The following is a 15905-nucleotide window of genomic DNA, read 5'->3' as shown; positions in this document are numbered from 1 at the left end:
ACTATTGTTCATAAAGGTAGTAATAAAGTATCAGCTACTTCCTGTTTCTAACACTGATATTGTCAAGCCTATGAATGAATTTTTTCTCTGTCAAAATGTACACATTTGTTGTTGTTTTTGTGTAAACAGTTAATAAACTATGTTCAATGACAAATATCTATTTTTTTTAACTCAGGTAACAAACCAAATGATGTAAGTATATCACAGAGAATCATCAATAGTTGAAAGAGGTGGTCATCAAACTGCACCCTGAGGTGGCCCGTAGGTTTCTTCAGAATTGCCTCAAGGGGAGGCATGCCTCCCACTTCTCAAACAGGAGAGCTCTGCTATTGTCTGTTTTATGTATCACAGAGGGTCTCAACAGGGAGCAATTTTGCCCCACAGGAGTCATCTGACAATGTCTGGAGACAGTTTTGCTTGTCACATCTGGGAGAGTGCTACTGGCATCTAGTGGGTAGAGGCTAGAGATACTGCTAAACATTCTACAAAGCACAGAACAGCTCCCACAACAAAGAATTACCCAGCCCAAACTGTCAATAAGGCCACTGTAATATAAAAATTTGTTTGAAGAAATAATTCTAAATCTAAACTTTTGGATAGCCACTGGATTAGAGTACTTTTGTAGGTAAAGCAATGAAAATGTGTGACATTATTTTGCAAATAAATGAAGACAGATTCAATTATTAATTATACATTTGAATTAATTTTTCCTTTTTTTTTTTTTTTTAGCAACAATTGTGTTAAATGAGCTCAACTGGACAAGTGCCTTAGATGAAGTTTTCAAAAAAAATCGAGAGGAAGATCCTTCATTGTTGTGGCAGGTGTTTGGCAGTGCCACAGGCCTGGCCCGATATTATCCAGGTAAGTGCATAGTGATTCAATAGGTATCAAACAAAATTGTAAGTACCTGACTTAATGTTTCTGGAGAACACTTGTTACCTTCTCCTACACTGTAATAAAAATATGGTTATCATGCTGCTTTTATGAGGAAAGAGTATTCCTCCTTATATGGCTCACTTTAAACCAAAACACCTGAGAAGCAGCTCGAGGAGGGGTTGGGGGGGTTTGGGGGGTAGTTGGCACCTAGAATCAGGCCAGGCTGCAGTGAGACCATGAGCAGGTATCTGTGTACCTGGAACAGGAAGTTATCATGAATACTAAAAAAATTCTGAAATAAAGGTCCAACTGCTCAGCATGGACCAAGTTGTAAGTCACATTAGAGAACTGAATAGAATTTTTAAAAACTAAGTGAAATATTTGTCGCTAGATTTCAAGTCAATGCTTTTATAGGAAAAATGTTGATGCTTTTCTTTAATTGGCGAATGTGGATTTGTTAAAATGAGTATGACAGGAAATAAAATGAAATTTCAAGGAAAATAGAGCTTTCTTTTGTGTCGGATTGGATTAATTTTGAGGGCATCTCAGTGATGATATATATTCAATGAGGATGAATATAATTTACAAATTAAAATGAATAAGCCCTTTTGTAATATCCTTTATTCTTATAAAGGAGGGTAAGGAGAAATAAATCTATAACAAAAATGAAAAGTTAATCACTAGTGGAGCCTGAGGATCCATTGAAAAGAATTTAAGAGAAATGTCTGTTGGTATTTTTAACTTCTCCACCTTTTAGAACAAGCTGACAAGCACAAATGCACCTTCTTTCTCAAAGACAAAGCCTGAGTTATTGGATACATGCTAGGTAATTGGCCTTTAAACAGCTACAATATATAGGAGAATTCTTCTTGAGACTTGAGTTTTATAAACATGTTTAACAAGTAGAGTTATTCACAATAAAAAGTCACAACAGTGAAAATGGGGTGAAATGGAAATTAGATCATAACTAGCTTTGTATGGCAATAGCAATGAATAAAAGTACGTGGGCATCATCAGACTCAACAGACTTGAATTAGGTAGAGACTTATAACTTCTGCATGGTTGCAAATGCCAGATAGTAACAGCAGTAGCCATTATGTTTTGCAGAAATCCAGTGGGCTAGGAAAGCTCTACTTCGTATTTCAATGTTAAAAAAAATCATGAGTTAAAATGTTAGTATCTGATGAGGGGAAAATATGACCATATAGGTTATTATCATAATAGTGGAATTTCCTACTTACAGAAATATTGTTCAGGATGATACAACCTTTCTAAAATATTCTTAAGTTATGTTCTTAAAAATAAATGTATGTATCAGGAGACTGAAAATTTTAGTATATAAGATAATATAAAGAAAAGAAGCAATGAATGCCATGGAATACACTACTCATACATATAATAAATCTGATATAATAAACTTTAAAGTTATATCAAGTCTTATAAAACGTTTATAATTTTGAAATATAGGAATTAGATACCTGATAAGCTATCCAATAATACACAAATATAAGAATACATTTATCAATAACATAGCATTATGTAGCTTTTAAGTCTAAGACATATTGCCTCATTACAAAATTCCATCTATGAGCAGTTGAGGGAAAGGAGGAAAAAGATACATAAGAGAAAATTAGGATAATAATGAGAAACCAAGAGCCCAGTACCAGAGGGAAATTGATGATGCTGAGAAAGAGAGACAAATAAGAATTATAAGAGAGAAACAGGAAGGGGAGCAAGAGGAGTTGCATAAGAAAGGGAGAGAGAACACTGGGGTCAAGAGGTGGAAGGAAGGATAGGCTGTGTTATGAGCACTTTTCAAAGATGGCTCTTTTTGCAAATAGCAGTTAACTTTTAAACTTACTAATAAATCATCTTTCTATTATTCTTTCATTTTGAATGTGAAGTGAGGGATGATGGCTTTAATTTTTTTTAACCCTCATCATAAATTTTCAAATGTATTGACGTTTGTTCATTTCATCTTGGAAAAGCCCTTTAAATGTTTAATTTAGCTGAATCCGTGCAATTGCCCTAGAACATTAGCTGTGGAAACAACGCTGTGCTCTCCTGCAATACCTAGTTTTTGAGCAATGGTTTGGCAGACAAATTGACTGACAAAATGACTGATGGGATGAATTCAGTTACTTGTTAGAGGAGGTTATTTAAAATGGTTCTCATGGCTGCTAGGGAATACACTGGATGCAATTTTAATTTTAGTGAATCTGTTGCTGAGTTGTTCTTTTTATTTTATTATTTTTTGACATACAAAAAGCTGTACATAATGTATACAACTTGATGAGTTTAGAGATAAGTATACACCTATGATTCCATCACCACTGTTGATGCAAATAACCAATAATCAATCTATAGATTAAAAATGAGATGAGTTTATTATATGAGCCAAGCTGAGAACTATAGCCTGGAAGTGCGTGCTCCACCAGGGAAGTGCATGCTCTCGAGGAGCGAGGTGTACAGCATTGTCATATACCATTTCAGAACAAAGAACGTATATCAAACATGACAGGAATACATTTTTTTTTTTTAATACTACAGTCACAAGATGTTTGCTGCAATTCAGCAACGTGCATAGCAGGTCAATCTGACCCTGGTTTCTGGGAAGGAATGCTTATCTTCAAAGAAATGCTGATATGGGAGGGAGGCATTCATCCCTATCTTTAAAGGCAACATTTTTCACTTTGGGATACTGTTTAATGTTGAAAGCTGATGTACAAGGGCATGCTTGACGGGTCATAAGTCAGGGCATTCTGGAAAAACAAGTTCAGGCTGAATCAATTTTAAATGAAAATGGCTTCCTCATATACCTCAATATATTAACTTTTCTTATTAGTTTTATGGCTTTTCATTTATTTCCATCACCATAATCAATGCTATAAACCTATCCATCATCTCCAAAAGTTTCCTCTCATTCTCTTATTTATTCCTATATTTTTTCTGATAAAAACGCTCAACATAAGATCTATCCTCTTAGCAAAGTTTTAAGTGTACAATACCGTATTGTTAATAGTAGGCAGTATATGCTGTACGGAAGATCTCTAGGACACATTCATCTTGTTTAACTAAAACTCTATACCCTTTGACTAATATCTCCCCATTTCCCAGTTTCTCCAGCCCCTGGCAACCACCGCTCTTCTCTGCTTCTATGAGTTTGACTATTTTAGATTCCTCATATAAGTGATATCATGTAGTATTTGTTCTTCTGTGTCTGGCTTATTTCATTCAGTCGAATGTCCTCCAGTTTCACCCATGTTGTCACAATGGCAAGATTTCCTTTTTTTTTTTTTGTATTTCCTTTTTTAAGACCCAATCAGATGCTCTTTATGATAATAATGATATAATAGAACCAAGTCTCTTAAGCAAAGATATTAAGAGAATATTATAATTTAAAAGTGGACCACTATATTTCTGTTTATGCTAAGACATGTTTTCAACACATTTTTTCAAGTTCAAAGCCTTTTTTATTTATTTATTTTTTATTTTTTTTTATTTTTTAAAATTATTTTATTGAGGTTATATTGGCTTATAACATTATGTAAATTTCAGGTGTACATTATTATATTTCAGTTTCTGTATAGACTGTGTAGTGTTCACCACCAAGTCTAGTTTTTATCCATCACCATACCCCTTTACCCCTTCCACCCTCCCCCCACCCAAGACTCTTCCTTTTTTAATTAGGAAAGTAAAAGCTTTCCCAGACATCCCAATCAGAAGACTTATTTACATTTCATTCCTCAGAACTGGGTCACATGGTCATTCCTAGGTCAGTCACTATGCAAGGGAATAAGAATATCATGATTAATTTGGATCAAACAGTTTTATCCCTTGGGGCTACAGTAGTGTCTTATCCTCTCTAAAATGGGTTTTGTTATCAGGAAAGAAGGGGTCTTTATGGAACCTGCAACATGTACACTGTCAAATATCGAAGGTTAGCCTAAAACTAAACTTTTAAAAATTAGAACGTTGATTTTTGAAAAGCAAGCTAAAATAAGTGTTAGATGCATAATCTATTAGTGTATTTCATGTCTGATTCTAACAGATATGTTTATAAGAAATCTTTGAGCTTTTATGTGCTGATTATGTTTGTGTTAATTATAATATCATTACCAACCTGATAAAAATTCCAACTGATAATTTGAATTAAAATATCAAGTAAAAATATCTTGAAAGTTTGGCTAACTTGTCTTAGTTGACTTTACTTAGTAGGTTTTTATTTTCTGGTTATTATTTTTTGCTATTGTGGAGAATTTCAAATACAGACATATACAGAATAGTATAATTAACGCCATGTACCTATGAAGCACCAACAACCATCAATCCATGACCAGTCTTGCCTCATCCACCCAACAGCACCCTTCCGTATTATTTTGAAGCAAATCGCAGCTATCATTTCATTTGTAAATATTTCAGTTAAGAGTCTCTTGTTAACCATTACAATAACTAAAAAAATTAATACTAGATGATATTAAGGAATTATTGACAATTTCCTTGGGTGTGAATGGTATTATAGCTTTATTTTTCTGTTTAAAAAGTCCTTATCTGATAGAGACACATACTTAAATATTCTGAGTGAAATAATATGATATCTGAGACTTGTCAAAGCCTTTTTTAAATGAAAAAGAGAAGCTTTCTCAGTAAACCATACTTTCCTCTCTGATTTATCCTTACCATTTTGATACAGCCCAAAATACTGTAGAGTGGCTCATCCCTGATTACTGCCTGTTAAAGCAAAGGTCAGAAATAGCCATTAAATATTGTTAATTATCTTAACTATGAGTGGGAATAGAATATATGTTACTTTTACTTAATTGGATTTTCACATAAGAAGACTTGAACCTCAGGCTAGGATCTCCCTAGTAGCTGTGAGAAACTAGGTAGGTCTCCTAAATTTTCTGAGCCTTAGTCATCAAATCTGAAAAATGTGAACACTAATTCCTCAATTTATCTTCTGAGGGTTGTTGTGATCAATCAGATAATATAATGAAAAGTACTTTGAAAATACAAAACAATAGACATTTTTATGAGTGAATATGAACTAGAATAATTTTGCGTAAATCCATTTTTCTCTTCATGTGAGAAATTAAAGAACATAATTGAGGTTACAATCAGTTGACAAGGAAGCTGAAATAGAAATGTGAAAGGAGTTCTAAACAGATGACTAAGCAGTAATATCCAGCAGTAACACCATATGGTGGAGTTGGTCAGAAGACGTAGGTTTTAGCCTATGACCTTAGTTATGTCACTTCTCTTTAGAGTTGCTAGGTAAAATCAAGGATGCCTAGTTAAATTTGAATTTCCGATAAACAACAAAGAATTTTTTAGTATAAGTATGCAATGTTTGGAGAAATATTTACACTAAAAAGGAATTTGGTTTTTATCAAAATTCAAATTTAACTGGGTGTGTCCTGTATTTCTTTTTGCTAAATCTGTCAACCCTCTCTCTCAGGCTCTGAATTTCTACATTTATAATATGGGAAAATCAACTTCCCCATTATGTCACAGAATTGCTGTGAGGCTCAAACAAAATCTATTTCATATATTAATCCAAATGGAGAATTTTATAATTTTTTAAAATCCTATAAATTACCTTTTTAAAAATTTTTGCCACAGTTATTGAAAATGAAGTGTTTTGCAGAAACTGGAAGCCTCTGACTCAGAATGGAGTCTAAAAAACATTCTTGTTCAGTGTTAAGATGCTACTTATAGCAGGTTTACATGGTGTGAATGGGTTAAGCAAGTATATACGCAGTTGCCAGGGTATAAATCCCACTTCCATCACTTGATCTGGTGGTAACCTTTGGAAAACTCTTACTCAGACTTAGTGAAACGCAGAGGATAATAACAGCTAAATTGTAGAATTAAGAGAAGAAAAGAATTAAATATACTTCTTAGCAAATTGCCTACATGTAGGGGAAAGTCAGTGATGGCTAGCCACCCTCAAGATTTCCATTTATCAGATTATTTAAACTACATGGAGACACTACTCTCTCCACATAAGGAGATCTCCAGAGCTGATATAATATAAAGACATTTCTGTAGAGCTGATTCTGAATAGCAGTTTGTTTGGTAATTAGTAGAGATTTGAACTCTGATGTCTTTCCTTGGACTGAACATCAATAAATGGCCTGTTTTCTAATTTGGTTGATGTGTATGGAAATAAACTGTAAGAATGATCCTGTTTGTCTTTTTTTCTTTTCCCCCTCTTCCTCCTCCTTTCTTGCTCCATCTCCTCCCCTCCTCCCTACTTCCTTTTCTTTGTTTCCAACTTAGAAGGTAGTAATGCTGTGTGATAATAAAAGAAACGTTATAAAACTGCCATCAGTATAGTTGTGTATTTTGGCTAAGTCGTGTTACATCTCTGAACCTATTTCTTCACCAGTAACGTGGGATGAGTGAAGATAATTTCCAAGGTAGACACTAACTTGATCTACTTACGCATCCAGGCCTTTAGCATTTGCTAAGTCCACGGTCTTTGTTTTGTGGGATGGCTGGAGTGAATTGCCCTAGTCATCCAGCTCGCTTCATGGCAAAGCTGAAGCTGAAACCCATGTCTAGTGACATCGTCATGGAATATGTGCTGATTGGAAAATAAGTTTAATTTACGAGTGCTTCCCTTTAGATGCTTTTAATTGATTTACATATATTAACTTTAAAGCTATTAAAATTACTCTCAAGAGCTGTCAACTTTATGAATTTTTACCCATAATAAAAAACCATAGTTACAAACTACTCATTTCACCTATTAGTGTCTCCTGAAATTGTACCAATTACTGCAGTAATTGAGATTGTAATTAGGAATTAGTGGCTCATTGAAATGCCAATGTAGGCTGCACTTATTCTTTTTAGATAATTAGTTGCATTTACGAAAAAAAAATCTACTTCATCTTCATTTTCTTAATGTTTTATTAATCATTTTTTCCTTCTCTGCCCTCCATTTATTCATTTCAAAAACTTGGGATTACAATAAAGGGACCTAATATATGTTGAGTCAGCATTAAATATACCTCTGGGGGACACTTCCATGTTGTTATATCTGCTAGGATTTTGCTAGAATAAAATGCAAAAGAACCTGTGTACAAAGTATATGGACTGACATGTTTTTTCCATATGGATAGCCAATTGTTCTTGAGTTGTTTAACGCTTTTTGAAAATTAGCTCAAATATATTTAAACATCTAATAGCAGATGACAAGGTAATCCAAAGAATCCTTTTTTGGTTATTTATGAAGGGAACAGTTAGATTTCTAGCCAATTTGAAGAAAACAGGATGACAATGGCCCCTCAACATTTTTGGTATTTATAGAAGTACTGCTTTCTGTGACTAATTATCTTAATAATGCCTGATTTGTTTTTTTTTTCCTTTGGTATTCGTGAATGGATATGAAGTTTAACTCTAACTGTGTTTAATTATGTTTGTTGATCACTGTATAAACAAACTTTAAAGTGAAGCGATTACTCTATTACTTTTTTATGCCAATAATTATTAAAGTCTAGTGTATCAGTTAGGACTAGTATTAGCTACCAATTACACAAAATCCCAAACAATTGTGATTTCAACACTATGGAAGTTTACTTCTCACTGAAGTCAAAGAATTTCAGTTACATAGATGGGGGCTGACAGGGAAGCTTCACAGATAAGGGGTCTGCACTCTTATCTTTTTTCTCTGTCCTCCTCTGAGTGTGTCATCCTCAGGTCCACCACGGTTACTTGTTCTTTGGTTAAGGGACAAAGAATGGTATTCCCCCTCTTTTTATGGGCACTTCCTGGAAGTCACATGAAGCCTTTCTTCTTATGTGGCATTGGCCAGAATTTACTGATCTCATGTCACAGTTACGTTCAAGGGAGCTATGTACACAGCTAATAAACAGAAGCCGCACTAAGTAATAAGGGAAGAGATCCTGGGGGAAAAAACCATCTCTACTGTGGTCTCTCTGTGCAAATCTGTGTTTTATGTTTTATTTTATTTTTTTTATTTTTTGTTTATTGCAGTAACATTGGTTTATAACATTGTATAAATTTCAGGTGTACATCATTATACTTCTATTTCTCCATAGATTACATCATATTCACCACCCAAATACTAATTACAACCCATTACCACACACATGTGCCGAATTATCCCTTTCGCCCTCCTCCCTCCCCACTTCACCTCTGATAACCACCAATCAAATCTCTGTCTCTATGTGTTTGTTTATTGTTGTTATTATCATCTACTTAATGAAGGAAATCATACGGTATTTGATCTTCTCCCTCTGACTTATTTCACTTTGCATAATACCCTCAAGGTCCATCCATGTTGTCACAAATGGCTGGATTTCGTCGTTTCTTATGGCTGAGTAGTATGCCATTGTGTATATATACCACATCTTCTTTATCCATTCGTCCCTTGATGGGCACTTAGGTTGCTTCCAAGTCTTGGCTATTGTGAATAACGCTGCAATGAACACAGGGGTGCATGTATCTTTACGCATTGATGTTTTCAAGTTCTTTGGGTAAATACCCAGCAGTGGAATAGCTGGATCATATGGTAGTTCTATCCTTGATTTTTTGAGGAATCTCCATACTGTTTTCCATAGTGGCTGCACCAGTTTGCACTCCCACCAGCAGTGTATGAGAGTTCCCTTCTCTCCACATCCTCTCCAACACATGTTGTTTCCTGTCTTGTTAATTATAGCCATTCTGACGGGCGTGAGGTGATATCTCATTGTACTTTTGATTTGCATTTCCCTGATAGTTAATGATGTTGAACATCTTTTCATGGGTCTGTTGGCCATCTGTATATCTTCTTTGGAGAAATGTCTGTTCAGGTCTTTTGCCCATTTTTTAATGGGGTTGGTAGCTTTTTTGTTGTTGAGATGCATGAGTTCTTTATATATTTTGGAGATTAAGCCCTTATCAGATGTATGGTTTGCAAATATCTTCTCCCAATTGTTAGGTTGTCTTTTCGTTTTGTTGATGGTTTCCTTTGCTGTGCAGAAGCTTTTTATTTTGATGTAGTCCCATTTGTTTATTTTTTCTGTTGTTTCTCTTGCCCGGTCAGACGTGGTGCTTGAAAATATGTTGCTAAGACCAATGTCGAAGAGCGTGCTCCCTATGTTTTCTTCTAGAAGTTTCATAATTTCAGGTCTTACATTCAAGTCTTTAATCCATTTGGAGTTAATTTTTGTGTATGGTGTAAGGTAAGGGTCTACTTTCATTTTTTGCATGTGGCTATCCAGTTTTCCCAACACCATTTGTTGAAGAGACTTTCTTTTCCCCATTGTATGTTCTTGGCTCCTTTGTCAAAGATTAGTTGTCCATAGATGTGTGGGTTTATTTCTGGGCTTTCGATTCTATTCCATTGATCTGTGTGTCTGTTTTTGTGCCAGTACCATGCTGCTTTGGTTACTATAGCTTTGTAGTATATTTTGAAGTCAGGGAGTGTGATACCTCCAGCTTTGTTCTTTTTTCTCAGGATTCCTTTAGCTATTCGGGGTCTTTTGTTGTTCCATATAAATTTTAGGATTCTTTGTTCTATTTCTGTGAAAAATGTTCTTGGAACTTTGATAGGGATTGCACTGAATCTATAGATTGCTTTAGGAACTATGGATATCTTAACTATGTTAATTCTTCCAATCCAAGAGCACGGAATATCTTTCCATTTCTTTGTGTCTTCAATTTCTTTCAGCAATGTTTTATAGTTTTCTGTGTACAGATCTTTCACCTTTTTGCTTAAATTTATTCCTAGGTATTTTATTCTTTTTCTTGCAATTGTAAATGGGATTGTATTCTTAATTTCTCTTTCTGCTACTTCGTTGTTAGTGTATAGAAGTGCAACTGATTTTTGTATGTTGATTTTGTATCCTGTAACTTTATCATATTCGTTTATTACTTCTAAAAGTTTTTTGGTGGATTCTTTAGGGTTTTCTATATATAATATCATGTCATCTGCAAATAGTGACAGTTTCACTTCTTCCTTTCCAGTTTGCATCCCTTTTATTTCTTTCTCTTGCCTGATTGCTCTGGCTAGGACTTCCAGTACTATGTTAAATATGAGTGGTGAAAGTGGGCATCCTTGTCTGGTTCCTGTTCTTAGAGGGATAGCTTTTAGTTTTTCACCATTGAGGATGATATTAGCTGTGGGTTTGTCATATATGGCCTTTATTATGTTGAGGTACTTTCCTTCTATACCCATCTTATTCAGAGTTTTTATCATAAATGGATGCTGTATCTTGTCAAATGCTTTCTCTGCATCTATTGAGATGATCATGTGATTTTTGTTCTTCATTTTATTAATGTGGTATATCACGTTGATTGATTTGCGAATGTTAAACCATCCCTGCATACCTGGAATAAATCCCACTTGATTGTGGTGTATAATCTTTTTAACGTATTGTTGTAAGCGATTTGCTAGTATTTTGTTGAGGATTTTTGCATCGATGTTCATCAGTGATATTGGCCTGTAATTTTCTTTTTTTGGGTTGTCCTTGTCTGGTTTTGGTATCAGGGTAATGTCGGCTTCGTAGAATGAGTTAGGGAGCTTCCCCACCTCCTCAATGTTTTGGAAGTGTTTGAGAAGGATAGGTATTAAGTCTTCTTTGAATGTTTGGTAGAATTCACCAGGGAAGCTGTCTGGTCCTGGACTTTTATTTTTGGGGAGGTTTGTGATTACTGTTTCGATCTCCTTACTGGTGATTGGTCTATTCAAATTCTCTACTTCTTCTTGATCCAGTTTTGGAAGGTTGTATGATTCTAACAATTTATCCATTTCTTCCAGATTGTCGAATTGGTTGGCATATAGCTTTTCATAGTATTCTCTTATAATCTTTTGTATTTCTGAGGTGTCTGTTGTAATTTCTCCTCTTTCATTTCTGATTTTACTTATTTGTGCCTTCTCTCTTTTTTTCTTGATGAGTCTAGCTAACGGTTTGTCAATTTTGTTGATCTTTTCAAAGAACTTGCTCTTGGTTTTCTTAATTTTTTCTATTTTTTTTTGGTCTCTATTTCATTTATTTCTGCTCTGATTTTTATTATTTCCCTTCTACTGATTTTGGGCTTTGTTTGTTCTTCTTTTTCCAGTTCCTTTAGGTGCACTGTTTGATTGTTTATTTGAGATTTTTCTTGTTTGTTGAGATAGGCCTGTATTGCTATAAACTTCCCTCTTAGAACTGCTTTTGCTGTATCTCATAAAATCTGGCATGTTGTATGTTCATTTTCATTTGTCTCCAGGTATTTTTTGATTTCTTCTTTGATTTCTTCGTTGACCCAGTCATTGTTCAGTAGCATTTTGTTTAATCTCCACGTATTTGTGGCTTTTCTGATTTTCTTCGTATAGTTGATTTTTAGTTTCATACCTTTGCGGTCAGAAAAGATGCTTGATATTATTTCAATCCTCTTAAATTTATGGAGACTTGTTTTGTGGCCTAATATGTGATCAGTCCTGGAGAATGTTCCACGTGCATTTGAAAAGAACGTGTATTCTTCGGTTTTTGGATGGAATGCTCTGTATATAACTACTAGGTCCATCTGTTCTAGTGTGTCATTTAAGGCCAATGTTTCCTTATTGCTCTTCTGTTTGGATGATCTGTCCGTTGGTGTAAGTGGAGTGTTAAAGTCCCCTACTATTATTGTGTTACTGTCTATTTCTGTTTTTATGTCTGTTAATAATTGCTTTATATATTTAGGTGCACCTACATTAGGTGCATAGATATTTACAAGTGTTATATCCTCTTGTTGGATTGTTCCCTTAATCATTATGTAATGCCCTTCTTTGTCTCTTTTTACAGTTTTTGTTTTAAAGTCTATTTTGTCTGATATGAGTACTGTTACCCCAGCTTTCTTTTCATTGCCATTTGCATGGAGTATCTTTTTCCATCTCTTCACTTTCAGTTTGTCAGTGTCTTTAGGTCTGAAGTGTGTCTCTTGTATGCAGCATACATATGGGTCTTGTTTTTTATCCAATCAGCCACCCTATGCCTTTTAATTGGAGCATTTAGTCCATTGACGTTTAAAGTAGCTATCGATAGGTATGTACTTACTGCCATTTTTTAACTTTTTTTTTTCTCGGTGTTTTAGTAGTCCTTCTCTGTTCCTTTCATCTTCTATACAGAATTGATGGTCTCTTTAGTTTGACCTCTGTCTGAAAGCTCTACTCTTTAACTCCCCTCCTCCCTCCTTTTATGTTTTTGATATCATATCTAACCTCTTTTTTGTGCATTTGTATCCATTACGTTCTTATCATGGAAATAAATAATTTTTCCTATTTGTGGTCTTCTCTTTTCCCCTTAAATCATTCCCTTTAACATTTGTTGTAGCACTGGTTTCTTGGTGACAAACTCCTTTAATTTTTGCTTGTCTGGGATATTTTTGATCTCTCCTTCCATTTTGAATGATAACCTTGCTGGGTAGAGTATTCTTGGCTGTAAGTTTTTTCCTTTTAGCACTTTAAATATATTGTGCCATTTTCTTCTAGCCTGTAAGGTTCCTGCTCAGAAGTCAGCTGATAGCCTTATGGGGTTTCCTTTGTATGTTACTTGACTTTCTCTTGCGTCTTTTAGGATTCTCTCTTTATCTTTAATTCTGGACATTTTGATTATGATATGTCTTGGTGTGGGCCTCTTTGGGTTTATCTTGTTTGGAGCTCTCTGTGCTTCCTGTACCTGGATGTCTGTTTCCTTCCTTAGGCTAGGGAAGTTTTCATCTATTATTTCTTGAAATTGATTCTCTGCCCCTTTGTCTCGCTCTTCTCCTTCCGGGACACCTATAACACGGATGTTAGCGTGCTTGATGTTGTCCCAGAGGTCCCTTAGACTGTCCTCACTCTTTTTAATTCTTTTCTCTTTTACCTGTTCAGCTTGGGCAATTTCTTTTAGTCTTTCGTCCAGCTCACAGATCCGTTCTTCTGTATCCTCTACTCTGCTTTTGAGTCCCTCTAATGAATTTTTCATTTCCAGTATTGTATTCTTCATTTCTGATTGGTTCTTTTTTATATCTTCCATTTCTTTGTTGACATTCTCACTGAGTTCATCTATTCTTCTCCCCAGATCAGTGAGCATCCTTAACCCTCTTTGTTTGAACTCTCTATCAGGTAGGTTGCTCATTTCTGTTTCACTTAGTTCCTTTTCTGGGGTTTTGTCCTGTTCCCTTACTTGGAATGTATTCCTTTGCCTCCTCATTTTGCCTCTTTCCCTGTGCTTGTGTCTAGGTATTAGGTAGGTCAGCTATGTCTCCTGCTCTTGGATAGGTGACCTTATGTAAGTGATGGCTTTGGATGCCTGCAGTGTGTTTCCTTCAGTTCTCAATGTTCCACGGGTGACCCCTATGTTGGCTACATGTGTCCTTCTGTTGTGGCCTGTTTGCTCTCCCTGTAGGTGCCCAGGGAGGCCGAGTTATGCTCCTGGCCAGCTGTTGTAATGCTCAGCTGCTTGTAGTTGTTTTGGGCCCTTCAGTCTCTTTATCGGGTGTGGGGAACCCCAGCACAGCTGGCTGCAAGTTCTAATACCACATTTGTGTTGCAGTATTTCTTTTAAGTGAGTGGGCCCCTCCCAGCGTGGCAGCTTGTTAGGCTCAGGGCCTTACAATTGCTATAAGCCTCCAGGCTTTAGGTCTCTTTTCAGTTGTCTGAGGATTGCAGCTGGGTGGGGCTGGTCTCAGGCACAGGAGCACCCAATTGTTTCAGGCTTTGGAAGGTGGGGCAAACCCCCTATGTGGGTCTTTGAGAAGCACAAGTCTTCTGCAGCTGACAAGCCCTGCCACCCACAGATCCACACACACAGTCAACACAGTCCTGCCCCGTGTGTACGCCCCAACCTCCCGATGCGGACCCAGTGTCTCCACGGAGGGAGCCCCACACAGTCCGCCACCGCCCCACACTCTCCACCCGCTCCTTGTGCACGCCCTGCCCCGCTAAAGTCAGCTCAGTTGCCAGGCTGCAGAGAATCCAGTCACCAATCTATGCAGGCCTACATGTTGCCTGAGGGCTTGTTGTTGGGTGGGGCCAGTCTCTAGGGTGGGCTGCCTGCCCTGGCTGAGCTGGATTAAATGGTGCTCTAGTGGGTGGGGCAGACCTGGGCTAGCAGGCCTCAAAGAGAACTCCAATGGGGTCTGTGTCAGCAGGCCCACACCAGGCCACAACAGTGGCTGCCGCCAATGTCCCAGTCCCTGGAGAGGTCTCACCTCTCACCGAGATGCACCCAGGGCCACTACACGAGTCTCTTTTCACCACAGCACTGTGCACCTTTCTTTCTGGTGATTTTAGGTTGCTTTCTGTAATGGGTGAGTTTGCGCGTGGGCCCTATAAGAGCCGCTTTTAGTTTCTTTGTGAACCAGCTTTTCTGGGGGTATTCCCCCATGTTTTAGTAGCAGGCAAAGTCAGATATTGTGCCACTCGTCTCGATTGTGCTGGGTCCACAAAATGCCCACAGCGGGGGCGCTCCCTGGCTCAGGGCCCCGCTCCTCCAGGGAGGCTGCGTACCTGTGGGCTGCTCCCGGGCAGCCGTGAGGCGCTGTGGCTTGTGAAGGTGGCGTTTTTCCTCTCCAGAAGGGAGTCTCTGCCTCTTCCACCTCAGTTAGGGTGAGGCCAGTCTCTAGGATTGTCCGTTGTTGCAGGAGTTCCTCTTATCCAGTTTTCAGTTCTGTCTCAGGGTAATTTTTCCACGAATAGTTGTAAATTGGCTGTGTCCATGGGAGGAGGTGAGTTCAGAGTCTGCCTACGCCGCCATCTTGACTCTGATTCCCGCACATCTGTGTTTAAAATAACAAGTTGTTTCGACTCTGCAGGAAATTTTAATCTAATTAGGAAATCAAAATTTAGACATCTAGAAATTTGTTACAATACAAATCATTAAGTGATTAAATGCCAAATAAATTAGACAGAATGTAGCAATAGATTTGCTACAGGAGTTTTGAAAAAGATAAGGTAATAATTACAGACTAGAGTCATGAGCGAGGTTTATGAACTGTGGATTGATAATTAAGGCAGTGAAGAAGAGAAGGCAAAACCTTTTCAGAGGGAAGAAAGGCACAAAGTAAAAAACCAG

General features: G+C 36.8%; 1 protein-coding gene across 6 annotated transcripts in view; it reads left to right on the top strand.

Moving 5' to 3' along the window:
* CACNA2D1 (calcium voltage-gated channel auxiliary subunit alpha2delta 1) overlaps positions 1-15905 on the top strand; it is a 504823-nt gene that overhangs the window by 362759 nt on the left and 126159 nt on the right. For all 6 annotated transcript variants that reach the window (XM_087445189.1, XM_014788140.2, XM_014788141.2 and 3 more), the window contains one exon: positions 730-861. In XM_087445189.1, coding sequence (XP_087301315.1) covers positions 730-861 — 132 coding nt within the window. The remainder of the gene's footprint in view (positions 1-729; positions 862-15905) is intronic.

Source organism: Ceratotherium simum, chromosome 1, assembly GCF_057802395.1.
Source record: "Ceratotherium simum simum isolate JZ-2026a chromosome 1, ASM5780239v1, whole genome shotgun sequence".
NCBI classification, from domain to species: domain Eukaryota; kingdom Metazoa; phylum Chordata; class Mammalia; order Perissodactyla; family Rhinocerotidae; genus Ceratotherium; species Ceratotherium simum.
The sequence above is the reverse complement of the archived record's forward strand: the minus strand, read 5'-3'. Positions and strand labels throughout refer to the sequence as shown.